This window comes from Dasypus novemcinctus, chromosome 2 (assembly GCF_030445035.2).
Source record: "Dasypus novemcinctus isolate mDasNov1 chromosome 2, mDasNov1.1.hap2, whole genome shotgun sequence".
Lineage (NCBI taxonomy): Eukaryota > Metazoa > Chordata > Mammalia > Cingulata > Dasypodidae > Dasypus > Dasypus novemcinctus.
The window spans coordinates 179,899,184-179,916,693 of NC_080674.1; the positions used below are offsets into that span (position 1 = coordinate 179,899,184).

The following is a 17,510-nucleotide window of genomic DNA, read 5'->3' on the forward strand; positions in this document are numbered from 1 at the left end:
TTAAGAAAAAAATTCTCGAGGAAGCACCGAATTGGAAAACGGGCTGTGGAGAAAGGCAGGGCCTGAGGGATAGACTGCTCGAGCTAAGGTTGCTCAGCCAAGCTGCAGGGCAGACCTGGGAGAGAATCCTCCTGGGTCATTGGTCCAGCTCTCCTGGGAAGACATCACTCCATTTTACTGTTGCCATGGTAATTATAAGTTAATTTCATCCACTCATTAAAGCAGTTACTCCATGGAATGCTCTCACAAAGCATTGTTGAACTCGTTCTAGTTAGTCCATGGATGTGAAAGTAACCACATTTTTATATATTCTATAATTCTGGCTACATTTACCATTGGCCTTCACCTCAAGTGGTATAAATAAGCAAGGTTATACTGCACTGTTGGTTGTCATGTATTACTATGACTACTCCAAACAAAGAAAACTGTGTGTTGAGAAGCAAAGCAAGTGATTCTGGCTTATCTTAAGAAAGGAAAGGAAAGGAACAGAGAGTGACTATGTTATATTGAGTACCTCATATATCTTATCTCATTGAATCTTCTCTGTACTTCGCAGAATTTCTTTAAGTCAGTTTTCTTAAATACTGCGGCATATCAGAAATGCCAGGCAGTTGTAAAAGAACCCCAATGCCTACACTGAACCCCAAAATAATTATATCAGAAACTCTGGGGATAGGACCATGGCACTGGTAATTTTTAAATGCCCTGAGGTAATTCTAGTATGCAGCCAGGTTTGAGAACCAGAGTTTCTGGAGTCAGTATCTTCATTTTATAGGTGACACTGACATCCTAAGAGAAAATTTAACTTGCCTCAAGGCACCCGGCTGGTGAATGGCAAGACCATGTATCAAAGCCAGGTCTGCCATAATCTTTCTCACCGTGCCCCTTTCTCCCAAAGGTTTGGAGTCCACAGCTCTCTCAATCAGGGTTGTTTTGTAACAATTTTGAGAATTCAAACAAAAGGGAATTCATTAGAATGCTGTCAGGGGTTTCTAGACTCATGCTTAGAAGAAATGGAACACATCATGCCAATCTCTTTGTCCCTCTGGTCAAGATACAAATTCCTTGTTGTTAATGAGTACAGAGTTTCTGTTTGGGGGCAATAAAAAAGTTTGGTAATGGATGATGGTGATGGTAGCACAACCTCGTGAGTGTAATTAATACCACTGAATCGTACATTTAAAAATGGTTAAAATGGGAAATTTTCTGATATAGTTATGTTACCACAGTAAAAATTAAAAATAAACTAAAAAAAAAAAAAAAAAAAAAAGAGTAGAATTCCTCAGGAATGAAGCACCCAATTGACCTGACTTCTAGCACAGGCTCATCCTTTGATTAGAAGTCAAGGCTCCTGATTACAAATTCCCCAGACAGTATCCCATGGGTGCAGAAGATGATATTTCAGTAAAGTAAGAGAGATTGTTGCTAGGAAGGGGACTGAATCCTGGGCATCCAAAATAAAACAAATGTCTACTACAGTGGAGGCGATGGAAGGACTTATAAAAACAAGAAGACATAAAACTATGCTCCCAAAGTGGCCCTCAGCAAAATCCCAGAACTCGTGTGATCAAAATCACTGAGATAGGGTCATGTGGGAGAAATCTGCAGAAGATCATTCATAACCTGGACAAGTGGCCATGAATGTCTTAAAAATCATTTGCAAAGTATTATGAGTTTGTACATTTTTCCAGGGATAAAGGTCAATGGTTTTTATCCAAGCATTTGGACTCTTTTCAAAAAAGGCTAAGTTTGGGACACTTGGGGGATCTTAGGGAAGAAAAGGAAGAGCTCATAGTGAAAGGTTCCTAATAGAATCACAGGTTCCAGAAATTATCGAGAAAAGATGAAAATGGTATCCTGGCTTGGCAATACATGGGAAAGGCTGGTTCAAGATGCCCAGTTTGAACCAAGAAAAACTATGCTTTAAAGAAAGGCAAAAGCAATTACAAACAAGAGGTAAGAGTTAACATAGAGACAGGCTAGGGAAAGATGATCTCCAAAGAGGAAACATGTCCTCGCTGAGCAGGAGACAGGGGGAGTTCTGGGGTAAAGAGCCAAAAGGGGCAATTAAAACTCAGGTGCAGAGGTTTAAACAGAGCCCTGTCTGGGAAAGTCCAGTCCTTGCCTGGACCCCTGAGTTCATTTCCAAATGGCCAGTTCTCTATTCCAGAACGGTTTCTTCCCCAGTCTAGGCATCAACCAAGTCTAGCAGGCAGGGACTTGGAAAACTGCAAGTCACAGGCATTAAATAAATAATTGTTCTATGCATAAATTCATGAATGAATCAACATACAAAGAAAAGAACAGTAATTGCTAACTGTGCCCATTCAATATAAGGTGCTATATATTAATTTTGTGTTATGTGTCAGTGCCTCAGCAAGAAGCTTTATTTTCATGACTTACTTCTCAAGCTCACAATAACTCTAAAAGATAGTTACGGGAGGTAGACTTGGCCCAATGGATAGGGCATCCGTCTACCACATGGGAGGTCCACAGTTCAAACCCAGGGCCTCCTTGGCCCATGTGGAGCTGGCCCACGCGCAGTACTGATGCACACAAGGAGTGCCGTGCCATGCAGGGGTGTCCCCCATATAGGGGAGCCCCACGTGCAAGGAGTGCACCCTGTAAGGAGAGCCGCCCAGGGCGAAAGAAAATTCAGCCTGCCCAGGAATGGTGCCGCACACACGGAGAGCTGACACAACAAGATGACGCAACAAAAAGAAACACAGATTCCCATGCTGCTGACAACAACAGAAGCGGACAAAAAACACACAGCAAATGGACACAGAGAACAGACAACTGGGGTTGGGGAAGAAGGGGAGAGAAATAAATAAATAATAAATCTTTGGGAAAAAAAAAAGATAGTTACTATTATACACATTTTACAGATCAGGATCCTAAGACTCAAAGAGATGAAGGGACTTTTCTATAGGCACACATTAATAAGTGATGGGATTTGAAATCAAATCTGTCTGACCTGAGCTTCTGCATACTTGCCACAGTGCCACACTCCCTCACAACATCCATAATTTAGTTAGCATCTACTATGTATTGAGCATTTTGCATATATTGTCCCTAATCCTTACAATAGCTCTTGAGCTGGGTTTTACAATCTCCATTTTGAGGGGATGAGGAAAACTGAGTCTAGAAAGACAAATAACTTGCCCAAGGCCACATTATGAATCCAAATTTTGAATCCACCTCTCTGACTCTAAATTTCAGGGTCTTGATTTAAATTTTTAAACTGCTGTTGAGTTAGTCTTATTTTCTCTGTAAAGAAATGCACAGCTCCTGCCCTCAGGAAGCTTTTAAGCTGTGCAGAGATTAGATAAATACAGAAAATAACAACGATAATTAGATGGATAGGAAAACCTTAAAACAAGGCCACAAATCCTTTGATACATCTTTCTTCAAGAAATGATCTCTAACCTTCATGATGGGCCACTTTGTACTGCTCAGATCAAGAGACTACAGTAGAAGAAATACTATGTTACTTCTAAGGCTAGTTCATTAAAAGCCATGAAGATGAAGCTTCTGGATTGTTAATTGGTACACCTGTTCTGAGCCTTTATGTAAGAAGTTAGAGTACTCTGAGGCCACCATGCTGCGAGGAAGCTCAAGCCATATAGAGAAGTCACATGGAGGTGCTCTGGTGGACAGTCCCAGCTGAGCCCAGCCTGTGAGTCTTCCTAGCCTGAGTTCGAGACATGTGAGTGAACAGCCTGCGGGAGATTCTTCTGGTACCAGCAATTTAAATCTCTCTCAGTTATTCTAGTCTTCCCAGATGAGTCCTCAGGCATCATCGAGCAAAGTAAAACCATCCCCACTGAGCCGAGTCCAAAATCATGACCCAAAGGTTCAGTGAGCATAATAAAATGGTTATTGTTTTCACACCACTAGATTTGGACTGGATTGTTAGGCAGCAATAGGTAATCCGAATAACGGCTATTTGAGTGCTTATGTATGCCAGGCACTGTCTTCTAAGATTGAAACGTTTTATTTCATTTGATCCTTTCAGCAACCCAATGAAGCAGGCAGTACTGTAAAGATGACTCAGCTGGCGATGGATTCAAGCACAGGTCACTGTAACCCCGGCATTTATACTCTAAACCATTCTGCTATAGTGGAAGGGAACTCATGTCTTTGTACAAAGTCTACAAAGCCCAAAGCCAATCAGATTTAAGGAACGCTGACTACTATTTTTGAAATGAAACATTCTTTCTTAATTTCACGAGGCTTACTATGGAGCTGAGCTAATTATTTGAGCCTTAATCAAAGATCAGCCACTCCCCGAAGCAGCTGTCCTGGCCTCTCTGATGCCTCTAAAAAATCCCTTGGGTTGGCTGGATGTTGGCTCAGGTCTAAATCCCAAGTTCTAATCCCTCAGTAGTGAGGATTCATTGGGCTGAAAGGATCCTGGAGATCATCCAGTCTATTCCCCTCATTTAAAAAGGAGGAAACTGAGGCCCAGAAAGGCCAAATAACTTGCCCAAGGTCACACAGTATGTCAGAAGCACAGCCAGGTCTCCAAATTCCCAGGCAAACATGCTTTCTACTGCCCCATGCTGCAGTTGCTAAAAATTCCCCAGAGATGCCTCGCTCGGCCCTCCTCTTGACAAAGCTGCTTTCCCCCAAACAACTACACACATTCACATTCAGCAAGAGGTGCTATCTGCCCCACTTTGCTCGTGAAATGCTGTTTTGCAACAGACCCTCTTTGCTATTTTGCAACACAAAGAAAACTGTAGTGCAGTCTTCTTGAAAGAAGATGTTTTTCATTTTAAAGATGAGGAGAAAGCTCTCTCATTAAATATGGCTCAAACTGGCGTGCAGTTCCAGTCAGAAAAGAACCCAGAAATTTGGGACTTTGCAAAATTTCTAGACCTTACAAGGAGGGTGCCTGGTCGGGTGAAGCTTATAGGAAATGTTTCCAAAAGCATTCAAATGTACATCTAAACAGAGTAAACAGAGCAGATTGGTTACCATCTTGTAGTAGGAAGTAATTAGAAGAGAAGGGTGAGGAACTAGAGTTGTTGAAAACTCCCTTGAAGAAATTGGATTTCCCAATTTTGGATTTCTGCTCCAGACGTCGTTCTCAGGGACTCTTCCCTGGCAGGTTTTCCCATCTTGAGTCTTCCCTCTTTAGACCCTAAAGAAGGTAAAACCTTGGTGCTTAGAGCCCTCAGGATATGATATGCAATCCCAAGTTCTCCATCTGGCCCCCTTCCCCCCTGGCTCTACATTAGTCCTTATTTTTTATACTTCATTTGGTCCCTCTTCTTTCTCCTTAGTGTCCCAGATTAGCTGAGGCTTCCTATGGCTATGAGCTCTCTCTACTGAAGACCAAATGCTGTGAACAAAACTGAAATGGAAGCAGAGCTAGCTTCTCATGAGGGAAGATCATTCCAAAAAGCTGAGGTGAGGACCCCTACTATTCTATCAAGATCCTCTGAGGTGTGCTGAGATCAGGGGTGAGAGGGTTGGATCAAATGATCTCCAGAGATACCTCAAAACCCTGAAAATCTCTTGGCTGGGGAAGGAAAAGAGAGGGGGAGGAATAGAACCAAGTTCTGTGGCAGAAATTCAGGACTTGTAAGCTGGCAGCCGATGGGAAGGAAAGTGCCAGCTTCTAGCAGGAAGTGATAGAGTGGGCGTGTTTCTTAGAGGTATGGCAAGCCACAGGTCTTCCATTGCAAAGGCCCAGGTGAATGCTGGCTGAGATCCACCCTCCTACACACACACTCACCACAGGTTTCCAGGCACAAGGCCAGATCTCCAAGAAAGGAATTCTACTGGCCAAATGAAGATTCCCAATCCCTCCTCCCCGGAGCCAAGTCTTCCCCCTAGCCTACCTCACTCTTAGCCAAACTGGGCCAAAGAGCAAATTATCATTCCAAAGCCTCTTTCCTCATTTCTCCCCGGGAAAAGTCCTATCTGCCTGTTTAAATGAGAGAGTTACCATCATAAGGAATCAACGTCCAGTGGGCCAGCTACTGCTGGAACAGTCCAGGAGGGGAGGGGAAGCCCACCTCCCAGAGGAGACCCTGCATTTCCACATGGCCTCCATGCTGCTAAGCTGTGTGTCGGTGTTTATGAAATGCTTCTCAAATAAGGTCAGTGTTCTACACAGAGTGAGGACTCTAATGAAATGCAAAACTTGTGCTGTTTGCCAACTAGCTGTGGAGGCACACATGAACGCTTTCTCAGATACAACTAACTGTTCACAGATTAGTACTTTCCCCCATGGGTTTATTTATTTATTTGTAATTCCACTTGTCCTATTGTTTGTTTGTTTGTTTATGATGTGCAAATTTTGCTATATATGTATGTCCACTAAATGGGATATTTGGGACTTGCTTTTCATCAGAGATTCCTGAGGGCTTGGTGCTGGCATCCTTCATTTTTCTAGCATTTCCCCCTTCATCACATAAATTTCCACTCAGAACTCAGCATGCCCACCTTTGCCTGGTCAGTCATTTGATGGGAAGGGGGAGCCCAAACTGACTTCGGCACCATTTTGATCTGTTCTGGTTATGAGGATATTTCACTGGTCTTATTCATTGTTGTTCATGACACATAATAAGTACTAAATAAATGGCTACCTTTAACAACTCTATCCTTCAAGGAACCCTTTTTAGGTTCTACAGTCTGAGACACTATCACTTATTAATTACCTAAGAGGTAAAAAGAAAAGGAAAAGTCCCATAAACTCCATCTGGTTGGGTTGCTGACACAGCATTTGTAAAAGATGCAACATGGTAGGTGAAGAGGGAAAATGGAGTTAGTTGGAAGATATGAATGACTAAGAAAGGCTTCTGAGTTCTTTGAATCTGTTTCCTCATCTATAAATGAGAGATTCTAAAATATCTCCTGATCATCGTCCAAATGCAAGATTTAATAGCTAAACCCAGATAATGTGGATGGGTTAAATTAAAGTATTTGCATAGCATTTTGTGAGGCATTTGTAGACATGTGATCTCGTCTATACCTTGTGTCAATCAGCTCATGAGACAAATGTCATTCTTAGTATTCCAAAGTTTATAAATGAGACAACATAGGTTCAGAAAAATACTCATATAAGATCCTACAGTTAGAAAGTGATGGAACCCTGGATTCAACTTAGGTCTCTCTACTCACTTATGGTTATATTTAAATGGCACTCCCCAGAGTTTCCCACTGATACCAATTCGGAAACCTACAAATAGAACATTTTTCTACCTATATTCTAGAACTGGGAAGAGTTGGGAATGTAGAAAAACTACAAAAGTAAAGTCTTAGACAGTCCAGAAATTTCTGCAACAAAATCCTGAACAGTACAGCTCATTGATGAAATCATTACAACTGTGTTTTTCAGTTACAAAAGAACTTGCTCCATTCTCTGTTTAGGGCACAGTTTGCTCAGGAACATGCCTGAGTATTTCATCATACACAGAGGCCAGCCCTAGAGCACCTCTCCACATCACCCTGGGCAAAATAAAAGGCCTCAGATGGCCATGAAGATGAAGTCTTAGGTTTTTCCAAGGCAGAGCTATGAGTTGGAAGTCTCCAGTCTCCAATGAGGGCCCCAAGCCACAAAGATCCTCCTGAAAACCAATCTTGGGGCTTTAGGCATGGAGGGCAGCAGTCAACATTCAGTACTATGGCTGTGGGGGGCAAGAATTCAAATTGGAATTGGTCAATGAAGGATCCATGTGCAGCTCAGGCTCAGGGAGGGATAGAAAGGATGTACAAGTCCATGGTCAGGCCCATAAACCTCAGACCTGAAAAGGAGCATGGACTCCATACCAAGCAGATCTGCCTAGGTCAGGGTAGACCCTAATTCTAGGGGGCAGGGGTGCAAAGAGTATGCATGCTAGATAGCCAACAGCAAAGCAGAAAACTCAAGAGTGAGACAAGGTGGGTGGTTAAATGTGCTGGCACTCTTTCCAGAACCACAAGACACACTGATGCCAAAATACAGGATGAATCAGGGGTCAGACACCCAGATTGGTATTCTGTACAAGAGAAGAATGGCCTAAGCCCACACATGCAGTATGAGGCCATTGTAAATGATGTCACTTCTACTCCAGCTCGAATGCATTTTACAGCTAATCTGTTCTAGCAGGACCTCATCCAGGGTGGGGGAGGAGCCCAGAACTCTTGGCTAAGAGAAAGCAAGTGGTACATCTAATTGGAAAGGAAGAAAATTCACAGAAATATTTTAGCAGCTACTTGAGGGGGAAAAATAGTAGTCAACAAGGCTCATCAGAATTCCTAAAACTCAACAACAAAAACAGAAATAACCCACTTAAAAAATGGGCAAAGACTTGAGGAGACATTTCCCCAAAGAAGATGTACCAGTAGCCATAAAGCACGTGAAAAGATGCTCAATATGAACAGCCGTTAGGGAAATGCAAGTCAAAACCAGAATAAGATAGCACTTCACACCCATGAGGATGGCTGTTAAAACAACCACCACACCAAAAAAAAACAGAAAATAACAAATGTTTGTGAAAATGCAGAGAAACTGGAGGTTTCATGCATTACTGATAGAAATAGAAATGGTACAATCACTCTGGAAAATAGTATGGAAGCTCCTCAAAAAGCTAAACAATAAGACCATATGATCTGGCAATTCTACTCTTCAGTATATACCCAAAGAATTGTAAACAGGGACTCAAACACACTTATATCCCAGTGTTCATAGCAGCATTATTCACAATAGCCAAAAGGTAGAAACAACCAGTGTTCATCAAGAGATGAATGGATAAACAAAATTGTGGCACAGATATATAATGGAATATTATTCAGTCATAAAAATGAATGTTCTGATACATGCTACAATAAGGATGAACCTTGAAAACACTAAGCCATCCACAAAAGGACGAATATTAAATTATTCCAGTTATATGAAATATCTAGACTAAGCAAATCCATAGAGACAGAAAGTAGATTAGAGGCCACTGGAGACAAGGGAGGGAGAATGGATAATTATTGCTTAAAGGATACAATGTTTTGTTTCAGGTGATGAAAAAGCTTTGGTAATAGATGGTCATGATGGTAGCACGGCATTTTAAATATAATTAAGGTCACTAAATTATACACTTTACAACTGGTTAAAATGGTAAATGTAACACACAGACACACACACATATATATATATAGTATGTAAATGCTAGACAGTCCAGAAACTTTTGTGACACATTTCTGGGAAGAACACCTCTCCAATGAAATCACTGCTGCATTTTTCACTTACAAAATAATTTGCTCTATCCTCTGCTTGGGGAGCAAAGAACTTGGGAGTATGGCTGATAGATAAAACTATATAAAAAGAATAATCATAATAAAGAATTGCTCTTAGAGGGGGGGTTTAGTCTCTCAAATCCAAAATAAATAAATAATAATTAGCCTCAAAACAGTGGTGATATTTTTCCTAAGACTTGACCTACTGGATTCTATTCTAAATGCCCCTGTTAGATAAAACCTGCTAAGTACAGTTCCTTATCATTTTAAATGGTCTAAGGCCCTCTGAGGTTCCATCTAACCATGATCTGTGAATCTGTACTGCATTCTCATTTCTCCCTACGGGAATCCCAGTCATCCTTTAAGGAAATCATTTCAGAGAAAATTTGAACAACAGAACCTGAGGGAAAGAACATGAGAGAACAATTAGACATCAGCATTTTTATCAGCCCTACCAGAAAGAAAAGGACAATATATTTATGCAACCCACATCTGGGTCTAAATAAGGAGAGAAGACTCTGCTGATTGTATTGACAACTTGGATAAGGATCCATAAGGCAAGCTCACTAAAGTTGTAGAGAAATAAATAGTGGGAGATGGGGAGAGGAGTGGTTAATATGCTACACGAGAAAATCAAAATAAAAATGTTCTTGACAAGCTGATGAAATGAAAGCATTTGCCAAAATTTAATTGGGCTAAATGAAAAGTATTGCACTTAGACTCCAAAAAGCATCTGCAGACATCTCAGATGGGAGAAAAAAGGAGCAACAGCAGTGAGGGCTGGGAGATCCCTGGGGATAGATCCAGGGAACTACCTGGTCAACATGAGCCAGCCCAGGGATGAGGCTGTCCAAAGTTTAAAATTCCTCTTTAGAACACACTGGTAGAAGTCAGATAAGAGAGCAAGGGAACGGAAGGTCTCATTCTAACGAAAATAACATATGGCCTCAGGTCAAACAAAATTGGAATCTATTTAGAGGAAGATGACTAGGAATGGGGAAAACGACTTGTCTCCAAACTCGAACATGTACAGAATAGTTGAATTACTTATAAAAGTTTATTGAAGTAAAGAGAAGACTTGAGAAAATGGAAGGCAAGAAACACAACAACAATAAGATTTTACAGCCCCAATATTTGGAAAAAGGATTATATTTGCTCTGTAAAAATAATCAATGAGAAGCAGCCTCAACCCCCAAATAAAGAAAAAATTCTCTTTAGAACTCTTTATAGAATGGAAAGCCAAGTTTCTCACCACTAGATGTAATCTGAACACTTCCCCCAGAATTATGATGGCAGAAGATCAAACCTGTTGAACCTGGGCAGCCTGAACCCTATTTATTAACTCTGACAACCTCTGTTTTCCCAAATTGGGTTTCATCTTCAGCATTCTTTGGAATGAGAGCTAGGGTCAGCTGGAATGATGATAACAATGGTAGGAAAATGTACTGAGGACTCACTATGCTCCAGGCAGTGACTGCATTCAATACGCACAGCAGCCTATGAAGGGGGCACCGTGGTTATTCCCCTTTTACAAATAAAGAGACTGAGTTCACCCAGTTAGCAAGTGGTGCAACCAGGAATTGAACCTCAGCTGACACTGGAGGCCACTATCTGTCTGCCACAAAGATCATGACTCTCCCACCCACCTGTTCACTCAATTTTGAGGACCTTGAACCCCATGCCCTCATCCAACGCTTAAAACACTGGCAGACTGGAAGTAATGGTAGTTACAAAACACAATCCAGTTCTTCAGAGCAGAGAAGCAGAGGACTCCTTCTACAAGCTCTAACCTAAATTTAAGGATGAGAAATGATGAATAATGGAGGACCTTGAAAAATCAACACAGGGCAGCCTACATAGCAAGCACCTCCTTTGCACCTATCCCATTCAGGATTAGTGATGGTCTCAAAAGGCTCTCTGGAAAAACCTCCGTTCCTTTATGTGTGTGTGTGTGTCTTCCCAGCAGTGCTCAAAAGGGTTAAGGCCATCTTACATAATGAGGGTGGACTATGCTAGTAAATACAGCTGTTTCAAGTAAAAGCAGTAACAGAGGCAGACACGGGAAGTCAGTAAAACGAGGTATTTAGGGAAAGAAAGAAGGAAGGAGCATTGAAAAAAAAGTCAGGGCCAAAAATTCCCCATGAAAATCCACCCCCCAAAAATAAATAAATAAAATGCATGCCTTATTTAAATATACCACAAAGCAGCATGCCCATGGAAAAGATATAAACCACTTTAACTGAAATCCTTTTTTAAGGAACAGAGGCCAACCTGGGCTCAGCTGCAGGAGCAGGATGGAGAGAGAGGGAGGGGCTCAGACAACAGCGTATTGGGCACAGCCTACGTGCAGAAAAGAAACTTGCCTCGACAGGGCTGTGGGCTGGAGCAAATTTAGAATGGGCATTCTCAAGCCATGAGGCTGGCGGAGCCCTAGATGAAGAAATAGAGATAATAACCAGCATCACTGTAATTCAGAGCTTGTGGAGGGCTCCTATATGCCAGGTACTATGTTAGGCGCTTCCGGTGCATTATTTCATTTAATCTTCCTAAAGAGGAATGTTTATTCTATGCACTCGATAGTTAAGGAATAGGAGTTTAGGAGTAATCACGGCAATAATAATGAGTCAACAATGAGCCAGGCACTGTGCCGAGACCTCGCCTGGATTTTGCGGGTCATGTTTACAACATCCCCATGGGGCTGGTGTGATTATCATCCCTCCTCTATGGGTGTGGAAATAAGGTACAAAGAGGTTAAGCAGACTGCAGCCAAGAGAGGTGGTGCAAGCCGCCCAGGATGCAACAGCTAGGAAGTAACAAAGCAGCGGGAATTCAAACCCAGAACTGTCTTTGGAGCCAAAGCCCCAAGCACAATGCCGGGGCTCCGAAACCCTGTGGCAGCCCACCTAGAAGAGACAAAAGAAGCCATAGCTCTCAGACCAACGCTCTTATTTTCTATGGGAGAAAGAACTCAGTGACAAAATACTGAATTGGAGAAAAACAAAATATCAAAATGGCAAAAAAGTGCAGAAGTTATATAAGACCCAGACGATAGACGAAAGCAAAACTTAATAATGATCCCACAAATACATCAATTAATACAAGAAGAGCAGCAATCAACAACCACAGTGAGCTCAGGATGACGCTGATGAGTTCCTGATTAGAAAGTCCTATGATTTAAGTGTTCAGGATTTCTAGTATGTGCACAGTAGGAATTTTGCAAGGTTGCTAAGCAACGCCTAGCCTTGAGACTCCAGAGTGGATCACTCAGTAGGAGTCCCTAGTAACTCTAGTAAGGCAATTATTTTAATTCATGAAATCCAAATTTTAGGAACCCTTAATAACTCAGGTAATTGGTTACTAGTAAGTAGCCCTTAGCCATACATAAAAATGCAAATCAGCAATCACCCATCTTTCACTTGTAAGAACAAAAAGAATGGTTTGTATTCTGGGGACTCAACCCTCATTTATTCAACACACTATCTGTTAAAAACATAGTATGTGCCAGGCACTGTTCTAGACCCTGGGGCAGAGGACCATCACGTTTCACCCGTGGACTGCAGACCACATATGGAAAAGCACTCGGCTCTCCTAAATTCCACTATCTGTAAAATGAGGCCCAGAGAGGGAAAGCTATCTATTCAGAAACACACAGCACACTGGAGGCAGGTGCACTCAGCTGCTCATGTCCAGCCCAGGAGACTCACCAGGAAAGCGCTCTGCTTCCCCAAAAGGCCAAATCACCATGGCTGGCCCTGAGAGGCTCCACAATTCACCAGCCTGTGCCTTGTTGTCCGAGCTGGCCCTGAGGGCCGGGAGTACCAGGACGTAGAGTTTGGCTATTGAGCATCTTGGAAAGTCTCCCACTTGACCTTGGGACCTCTGTGGTCAAGTGAGGGAAAGCCTATGACACGGTGTCGGTTTTTATTGGACCCAACCACCGGGGAAGCTTGCCGTCATCTGGAGTGATGGAGAAAATTAAGTTACCACATTCTCACGTTTCAGTCTTTTGCTCGTTTTCCTGCACAAACAGGAAATGTTTATTTAAATACAGCAGACTCCAGTAAGAGCTGGAGCCAAGTGAAAAACCAAAGATGTCCACTCTTGCCCTCCTCTGCTGTTCAGGCCACCACCTCTCTGCGGGTGAGAAGTGGGCCTCTGCCTGCCTTCAGGCAGGACGGGGAGAAGAGGCCCCGCGTGAGAGTTCATTTCCATGCATCTCCTCTTTTTTCCAGGCCGAGATTGTAGTTGGAGAAGAATTCCATCTGCAGGCTCTTTTTGTACTCAGAAGGGTAAATGCAACATCTGTTTGCTCTGTGCTCCGTGGTAAACGTTTTGTTTCAGGCTTCCTTCCCTCTAGTCCCCTATCTCTGCTGCAGGGATAATAAATTATACTGAATTCTCTGGGTTTATTTAGCTTTCTTGTGGGTGTCACCTCCTCAGTGAGGAGGGGGTGGAAATATTGTCCGTAGTTTATAAAAGACAGTTTCTCTTTCTGTGTGATGTGCTGACATTATGGTGAAGAAGCTGGAACCCAGACCCCCGACTCTAATAGTAGCTTAATTGTGAACAATTTAACAGGCCTCATTCCAGATCCGAATCAAAGTCCAAATGGTGCCCACATTATCCCCACTCGGGTTTTCCTAAATGTTGGACCATGAGTGAACAAGGTCTCAGAAGTCAAAAGCTTCCAGAGAAGCAACCAACACACACATACACACACAAAAATAAAAAAATAAAAAAATCTCTCCTTGGTAAGCAGAGAAGCAGGGGTGGAGAAGAGGAAAACTGCTTCTTCTTTGTTCTAAAACACATTTTAAATATTTGGAATGAGAAAACTGGATTTTAGGAAGACCCTGAGCATCTGACCGTTGGCACTGACATGAAAAAAATAAGCCCTGGGAAGTATGAAAGCCTCACCCAAAGGAAGTTTCAGTCTTCCGTCTTTTGCTTACATTCTTTAAGTTGAATGGCTGGTTTTTCTTCTGTATATGCAATGATTTTATATAGAGTTACTGGATCGCAATAGATGCTCAAGTAATGTCTAGTGAATGAATGGAAGGAGGAACAAACGGGAAATTCCTCCCCAAGGAAATCCTTACCAGAGCCTAGAAATGCCAAATACCCCCAAGAGCCCGCAGGATTGAAACCTTACGTCCGAGCTGAGGGAGGAGGGCTTGAGGGTGGTGAAGAGCGGTTGGTGGGCTGCCTCGAAAGCCTGCTGTGATCTTGACCCAGCTTGCTCCAGAAAACTGCCTCCCCTCTGCAGGGACTAGAATGAGAGGCCAGGCTTGACATACTCTTCACCCCCATGCCCTCCAGCAAAGCAGCACCAGTGACCAGACCAAGGTGGATGAGATGCAGATATTTCAGAGCAGTTCCTCTTCTGCCCCTTCCTGTCAGTGGCCATGACTGCAGCCAGGGGCTCCCGGGAATGCTCAGAATTCCAGTCTCCACCCAGTTTCTCCAGTTGCAAAGCAGATGGGCAGCTCTGAGCTGCCTGGGTCTCCTGGGGGTGACGGCCGGCCAGCACACTGACTGCAGTGGTGTGCCTGCAGCTTTTGAAAACCTCCTACCTGCCAGGGGGAGGGCGGTTCACTCTCCTCGATTTCCCAAACCTGCAACATGACTCTGAAGAAGAAGGAGAAGCAGACGCTAGACCCCACGCAGGTGAGTTCATGTTAGAGCAAGCTGAATGGATGCAGGTCATACCCGTAGCAACAGGGGCTGATAACAAGACACAAGCCCAGCCAAGAACCCTCCTAGGACCATCTGTTTACAGATCTTGGCCTGAACTGACCTTTGTTCCAGGGATGTATAACAGAGTGGTGGGGGGCATGTGCTTGGAAGCCAGAGAGGCTTGAATTCAAACACCAGCTGACCTTGAGCTACAGGACAGGATAGCTTAGCTGTAAAATGGGGTAATAAACATCACCTAGAAAACTGATAGGACTCTTGTAGAGACTCACTCAAAAATGCCACTGAAACAGGTTTTTCACTGGAATGTCATGGTATAATGGAATGTTTGAATCAAGGTGTGGAAACTTTGCTGTGTGTGACCTTGGGCAAGTCACTTCACATTTCTGAGCTTCATTTTCTACCTGTGTTTATGAAAGGTCAGCTCTAACCCCCTCAGATTGCATGATTCAAACTGACAAAAAAATCGCTGTGCTTGAGAAGGAAATGTTTGTGACCAGACAACAGCTCCAGGAATATAGAAGGCAGTTCTTTATTAAGTCTCTGTCCAGATATTCATAAAAAGTAAATGGAAGAGAAGAGCTATGGTGTTGGAAGATAGGAGGTGAAGAACAAAAATAATACACTCTAGGGCAATTCATCTTAGGCTCATCACCACTGGACTCCAGTGCAAAATCAAGAGGGCAGAATCAAAGACCAGGCACCCAGCCCTAAGACGCTGGGAAAGGGGAAAGAGGGCAAGAGGGGCAGGGAAACATGGAGGGAGTCTATCACTAGAGCAACCTCACCCACTCCTCAGCTATGTTCAAGGATATTTCCCACCCTCTCCACTATTTCTCCCTCCTTCCCCCCCCCCCCCCAACTGATGGGTGAGAGGAGCCCACCCTGAATCCAAGTTTTGAATTTGGTCCGAGCATCAAAATGATCTATGTTTCTAAAACGTTGACATATGAAAAGTAAATATTTGGTTGCACAATTGGGGTTAAAACGAGGGTCAAGCCACCCTACTCTCCAAGAGCCTCTCCACTGGCTGCCAAGCCCAGGATCCGAGGCTGTGTGCGGTTTGTAAGATTATAGCGCTTGGTCTCATTTAAAGGGCGTCAGCATTTCCATTCTCCTGCCCATTTGGGAAGGCATTTATAACCGAGCCATAAAAAATTCACCGGGGCTGCAACTTGGCATCTCGGAGGCTGTGCTCCAGGCAGGACGCTGTTTCCCGAGCTCCCACTCTGAATTCGTCCGGCTCCTCAGAACTTAGACCTTAACACACTCAACTTTTCTTGCAAGGGCAGCCAGGAAGAGGACGGCCCATTCTAATGTCCAAGCCGGTCACAGTCTCAGGCCCTCTTCCCCTCCCTGATCTCGTGCCCCATCATCTTCAGCTTTCTCCTTCATTCTCCCCTCTTTGCCCTTTTACCCTCACCCCAAGACCTCCCTCCTGCCAGCAGTCTCATTGGAAGCTGTCAGCCGGCCTTGAGGCTGAAGCCCTCACCCTCTTGGAGGGGCAGGAGATATGGATTGGGGTCTCTTTGCTCAGATTTGCCCAAAGCCACAGACCCCCAAGTCTGAGAGTGAGAGATGGGATCAAGGGGGCGATAGGGTGAGAGCAGAGATTGCCTCCGCCGCCCAGGGGAAAGGAGGGATCTGGCGCCTGGGGAGGGATGGGGGAGGGCTTACGCTCTCTGAGACCCAGGTGGGTGGCCCGGGTGTGGCCGGGCGGCGAGGAACGGGGGTACTCACAGGCGCTCGGCGTTGCGGGGGATGCCCCGAGGAACCGCCCGGAGGCCCAGCCCGTGGCAGTCCACGCTGGCGGCTGAGCAGGTACACTTGGTGGGGCAGGCGGCGGCGGGGGGGCCAACTCAGGACGCTCACCAGCGCCAAGGCCAGCACCAGGCGGGTGCGCACGGCGGCGCCGGCCCCTGTCCGCCCGACGGCCATGGCGTGCAGGGCCCGCGTCCGAAGGAGACTGCCTCGGCGGGGCAAGACGCGTGGAGCCAGGGGAGGCGCGCGCAGAGCGCGGGCGGCCTGGGGAGCGGGCGGCGGAGTTGGCGCGGAGGAGGGGCGGGCTCCGCGCTCAGGCGCACGGGGCGCGGGCGGAGCGGGGCGCGCCGGGCGGCGGCGGCGGCAGCAGCAGCTCCATCGGCGGGGCCGCCGCTGCCCCGCAGCACATCGTTTGAAGTGCCTCGATTCCCAGCGCCCCCTGGTCCTGCTGGCCCACGACCCGGGACGCAGACCGGGTCGGGGACCTGGCGCGAGAGCAGTGGGGCGCGGCGCCCAGGGTGGTCCGGCTTGGAGCTGGGCTCCCGAGCGCGGCGGCGGTGGCGGCTGGGTCACTGGGCAGACGGCTGAGCTGGCCGGCGCTCGCTCTCTCCATTCACTGAGCAGGGCAGGCACCGGAGACGCGGGGCCCAGCCCTCCCGCCCCCCAAAAAAGCCAGCTCTGCCTCCCATTGGCTGCGCCGCGCGTCATGTTGACTAAGTTGGGAACTTTGCTGGAGGGACCGGGAGCCGGGAGGGAGGAGGCCACAGAGGAGGGAGAGGAAAGGAGCGAGGGAAGGAAGGGGCTCAGCTAGCCATGGCCCTAGGGAAGAAACT

The 17,510-nt window shown here is 45.1% G+C and overlaps 1 protein-coding gene across 1 annotated transcript in view; it reads right to left on the reverse strand.

Annotated features, from left to right (window-relative positions):
• The window catches only part of SLIT3 (slit guidance ligand 3), a 640,577-nt gene extending 623,290 nt beyond the window's left edge, over positions 1-17,287 (reverse strand). Inside the window, 2 exon segments of the mRNA XM_058281983.1 lie at positions 16,657-16,772; positions 16,774-17,287. Coding sequence (XP_058137966.1) covers positions 16,657-16,772; positions 16,774-16,854 — 197 coding nt within the window. The 5' untranslated portion in view covers positions 16,855-17,287.
• Positions 17,288-17,510: the final 223 nt, after the last annotated feature.